The sequence below is a fragment of the Diadema setosum genome, chromosome 8, assembly GCF_964275005.1.
Source record: "Diadema setosum chromosome 8, eeDiaSeto1, whole genome shotgun sequence".
NCBI classification, from domain to species: Eukaryota; Metazoa; Echinodermata; class Echinoidea; order Diadematoida; family Diadematidae; genus Diadema; species Diadema setosum.
Genome location: NC_092692.1, coordinates 11,047,740 through 11,053,242, shown reverse-complemented (window position 1 = coordinate 11,053,242; position 5,503 = coordinate 11,047,740). Strand labels below are relative to the sequence as shown.

The 5,503-nt window shown below is 42.5% G+C and overlaps 1 protein-coding gene across 1 annotated transcript; it reads left to right on the top strand.

Moving 5' to 3' along the window:
* The first annotated feature begins 2,836 nt into the window (after positions 1-2,836).
* Positions 2,837-5,263, top strand: LOC140232320 (uncharacterized). Its single transcript, XM_072312450.1, has 2 exons — positions 2,837-3,453; positions 4,720-5,263. Exons 1-2 carry the CDS (start codon positions 2,837-2,839, stop codon positions 4,925-4,927), a joined length of 825 nt encoding a protein of 274 aa, XP_072168551.1. The 3' UTR covers positions 4,928-5,263.
* The last annotated feature ends 240 nt before the right edge of the window (positions 5,264-5,503 follow it).

The following is a 5,503-nucleotide window of genomic DNA, read 5'->3' as shown; positions in this document are numbered from 1 at the left end:
GTAATTTCTTTTTTTTTATCATTCTTGGAAAGGAAAAGAAGAGTAAGGGGGAAAGAAGAATAACAGGGAAAGTAAAATGGAACGAACGGCACGTACGCTCAGCATTCACAGTAAGCCGTCTTTTTACACCAGCATAGTTATCATCATCACCATCAGACATCACTCAGACCATTTTAGCCTTTTCCTATCAACATTAAGAAAAATAAATAACAAATACAAAGTATCAACACCTCCCAACAACACAAATATTTAGAAAAGACAACACACGGCACACTACAGCGGCTGGTATCAAACAGCAAAGCGGAGAAATCGCCGTTACGAAAATAGCAGTGCGAGACACTTGAAAGAATTACGTCAAATACTTCAAAGTATAAAGGGAACGGATAAAGTGATATAAAATGGAAGAAATCGTACCAAACGATGTGTGAGAAACGACAGTGGAGAACGGTAAGTTTAGTAGTAGGCTTTATAGGCCCTAGCAACAGTTTACAGCACCGAAAGCTACGCGAAAATAAGGTGAAAATAAATACACATTGGAAACTCGGTATTGCGACAAGATCCTTAGGATCAAGTCAATAAACGATACAAAACAAAGGAAATCAATTCATTTTGACCGGAAAATAGTTTGTTATAAGTATTCTGTTGTATGAGATCTCCTTTGATAGGCCGAGAAATACATCGAGCTTCCACGATACTCGGGAAAGACAGTTCGAACGCTTTTCACCTGCACATACTGCAGTGCACATCAATACACGAACAGAAACTCACCTCTTCCTTGCAGAAAAATGATGCAATAACGTTACAAAAAACACACACAACACTCTAAAAATCATTTCATACTTGGGAGGCAAGGGACAAGCGGATGAAGAAGAAGAGAAAAAGAAGCAGACATTGCACAACGGAACGCTTCTACCCCGATTCGAATCGAAACAGGGTACTGGAGTGTAGTGGCAGCTGGCTACAGTGTGCAGCTAAGCTACTATACTAACGCTCCCCAGCCGCCCACAACATGGGGATACAGTACCACGGCGATCGAAGTAAACATCCAGGGTCCGTAGGCGACAGGGATTCACGCGGGCGAAATTCCGTTCGGTGTACACAGTTCGCATGCAGCGAATTGCGTGAGCGCACACAGAGCTCTGCAGCATTCCAGTCTGGCACGTACTGCGAATAACATGTGCGTCAAGGGTCAGTCATTTTCACGAAGAGGTGCGTCACCATTTTGACTGGTTAATGCGTCAATGTCTCATAGAGGTGTGTCACTTTTTGTGACGGAGGGTACGTCATGGTACCTAAAAGGTATGACGCACATTGGTACTTTGACGCACCTATCCCGGGGGTCAAGAGGTGCGTCATACAAATGACAGCTGCATTACGCTGTATTCATGTACCCTTTCGAAATCCACCGAAGATTTAAGTGACGGGCGAGTACTTCTATAGTAGCTCGCTCCAAACAGAAACAGGCCTGTGTGTAGTCGCACGAATCACAGCTGTATTGTGTGTTTCCAGTGGGAGGCTGGTTTACCTGCTACGCATGGCTTGTCACAATTCACAGGCTGATCATAAAAACAAACAAAAAACGTGCCCATTTTCAATCATAATGATGGCATTTAGTCAATGGACCAGAATCGGACTCCCCGTAAATGTTCAAGGTGGATGGCTTACTCAATTAAAAAAAAAAGAAAAAAGAATGATACACTGGAATCCAATGTAGGCGGAATGGTATATAGAATAATGTGTCATTAAAATTGGAGTATACGTGTATAAGATAAGAGACGTGTATCACACAGTTGTCTAGCTCCACGAAAATGTGAATGCGATGCCAAGTGCAACATATTGTATGCAAATCAGACAAGGCACTGACGTAATCAGGGCATAAGTATCAAAATCTTACTGGAATCACAAATATTTACTAGATTTCCCGACAACGAAATTTAATATTGGATCCTCCGATTTATTTCATTCATACATTTATTATCGTAATGCAGTGGAGACATTATCATGGTGTGTAAAAGGCTTTAGTCGTTTAGTATTGACCAAAAAACGTAGTTGATACAATACCTTTGAGCGTGTATTAAAGTATGTACAAACCTAGCTATGAGGAGAATGAGCTGATTGTTCATGTCAACTTGATCTTCTATAGGCCTCTATCTATCTTGGTTAGAAATATTATAGATAAGGTGGTAATTTTCAGCACAGATACAGTGCCGGAGGCGAGCACTGACCAATAACCTAATTAATGACTTTAAAGAAGTAGTATCGTAAGATAATTATGTGCAACAAAGTACACGTTTGTATCTATGTGGGAAAATATTTTGAGATCTTCCATTCTATGATAATTTTGCCCTTTGTAAGCTTCCTTGTTAATATCAGGGGCGGATCCAGGAATTCCGTAAAGAGGGGGCGTGTTTACAAAAATAAAGGGGGGCGCACGCACCCCTCCCCCCCCCCCCATTTATTTTCTTTTTATTTCTTTTGTTTCAACAAAAAATAAAGGGGGGGGGGGGGCGTGCGCCGGTTGCTGTCCTCCCTGGATCCGCCCCTGAATATGCTAGACACCATCCTAGATTATATGTCTACCAGACTACGTGAAGTATTTTGCATTGATAACATCAGATACTGCCTTGGAATATTATTTTCTTTTTAAAAGATACAATGCATCTTCTTCTTTTTCAAAACTTGAACCCTCTAGCATTGACAGACTGAGTAGTACCCTGGTGCCTGAGATTTTCCAGTTTAACTCTTTGAGTTATGCGTTTATTTCCTGTCCTTAGGTTTGTGAGTGGAGTATGTACACATTTGATTCACTGGCACAGAAAGTGTTAAAGTGAGAACCATGGGCTACGGTACACGCAGAGGAGGAAGAAGACACCACCGGCCACACCGTCAACACCACAACCATCGTCGTCATCATCGTCCAAACCATGCTCATCGTCGAAGACGTCGCCATCATCATGGGAACCGCGGTGGTGTCGCGGTGGTGGGCCTGGCGTCCGCGGTACACGGCGGTTCCTCTCAGCCGATGACACCGCGCTTGTGCGTGGCCATATTACTCACCGTCGGCGGACTCTTTGTCGGGTGCGTGGGACTAGTTCTGGCGATTGTAGGCGGATGGAGCGCGAGTGGTACGGGTATAGCAGGTATGGTAATCATTGCAGTTTCAGCGTGTGTAGTAATTTTTACTCAGTGTGTTCATCACCGCGCGGTTAACGCCCAGCAACCATCAGGGGACGTAGAGGCTGGAGCAGTGACCAGTGGGGTGCCCCCTCCGACGAGTGGCGGGCAGCCTGTGGGGATGGCTCCGGTGACAAATGCCACTGGCGCGACCCTTGTGATGACGCAGATCGGGGATGGAGGAATAACTATGTTTTATACACAACCGGGAGCATATCCTGGGTCACAGATGCCCGTCCCTGGCGCAGAAACGACAGCTTATGGCCAGCCAGGCTTTAAGTAAGTCAACTATACACGGAAGATATTTAATTCAATACTTTATGAACCATAAAGCGACAACTTGTCACTTCATTCACTATGTGTGTGTCAGGATACTTAACCCGTTCTGTACAGGAACCTGGTAGCCTGCGTGTGAAGTCTATGGGCATTTTAGAATTCAGTATGGAACAGGTTAATATAGGAGGGAGGAATGGGGGGGGGGGGGTATTGCTGTTATAAGAAAAGATGCATAGTTTGGGACAAAATCACGTGATGATTATACCACTGATGCAAATATGTGATATTTTTCACTTTAAAAAGTGTGTGTGCACTCTTTTTGTATGTGTGGGGACGTTTTTGTTTGTTTGGTTTGTTTGTTTTTTTTATTCAAAGAGTGTTTGTCTCATGTCTTGGGAATAACACGAATGCCGACAAATACATTATGATAAAGATGCATTTATCCCATGTCTAAATTCGAATGTAGATTAACCTCACAAAAAGTATTATGATAGATGATATATGTATTTTCTATCCATCGTTTTATCTTTGCTCATGAAACCTTTGAATGAAGACTCGTTTGCGGAATCCCGGTCTTTTACCTATTTTCTTTTTGATTAAACCAATCCTCCCTGAAGAATCTAAAAAGCGATAATTTGTGTACAGTGTAAAATTTGACTAAAAACGGTAGCGGTTTCATCTGACCCACGATAAGACAACTATGGAATTTCAAAGTTTCTCATGTTGGGTGAAACAGTCAAATAAGAGCTACAAAGTAGCCAAGTTTTGAGATGATGATGTTTTAACTCACAGCTATGCCATTGATATGTACCTCAAACTATTCTTCTTCTTTTTTTACATTTATTCAATACAAGTATGATATATTGTATAGGTTTGCATTGAACTATATTGAACAACACGTGGGTATTTGGTAGGATGTCACAATTATCATTTTAACAAACAAACCACACTTTGAGAGTATGGAGGGGTGACATCAGCGCCTCTTCTAATTTTCAGGCGTAGTTTTGACTGATCATGTTGGTCGGATGTTTAACTTGCAGGTATTTCTTACAACAATCAAAATAGATGAAACAAAACGAATAAGGAAAATCCGAATCAACATACCCGTTGGCCAACTTTATTTTAAGAGACTTAATTTATTGGTTATTTAGTATAACTCGTAGGCTGTATGACTCGTGGGTGTCGGTCTCGTGCCGTGCACCCGTTTAATGTGTCTACTATTTCTGTTACAATTGTTGTTACTTTTCTACTTCTCCTATTTCGTTACAGTGTTTCCGGAGCCCCATACCCACCGCAGCCCAACACCGCTACATACCCGCCACAGCCCGATGCCACGCCTGCTTACGTAGCCACCGCTCCTCCCGATCAGGTGGTAGCCCCGACAGGGAATGGCGCTGGGGCCGTTTCCACGGCAACTGATGCGGAGCCTCCTCCATCCTATACCGAAGTCATGTCTGGAGCTGCCACAATATCATGATTGTTGTCATATCTATCATTGGAAACGAGACTGTTTTTTGCTTTTTATATTTTTGAGACACCTATGCCCTCCATTTTCCAGGGGAGTGTGCTTTTGCTTTTTTCGTATTTTTTTTCAAGTGTGAAACAGGCTGCATCTGCTGTATGTATTCGATGCGAGGCAAATGCAACATTTACTTCAAGCAGAAAAGAAGTTCAAGAAATTATTTTTGTTACCAAATCCGCGATTCGATTTATGCTAATGACGCGTATTCATCTCACTACTTTTACGACTCTAAATGTTGATTAATTTTGCAAATCTTGGCCGAAATTGAGAGAGTCTTCAGAATGACAGTAGCGAGCTTTAGATCGTCGACGCGAACGCTAAAACGACGCTTATTAGGAAAAAAATTGTGTTCTGCACATGTGCGAAACAGCTACTTCCACTGTCCAACCCGGGAGGCTGCGTCGTCTTCAGTAGCATCTAGATCTAAAGCTCACATATGAATACGGTATTATGCATCTTGCGGTGATGTGGAGAAAAAAAAAATCCAGTAGACCAGTTTGTATTAACCCTAACTAGGCCGGGCTATTTAGG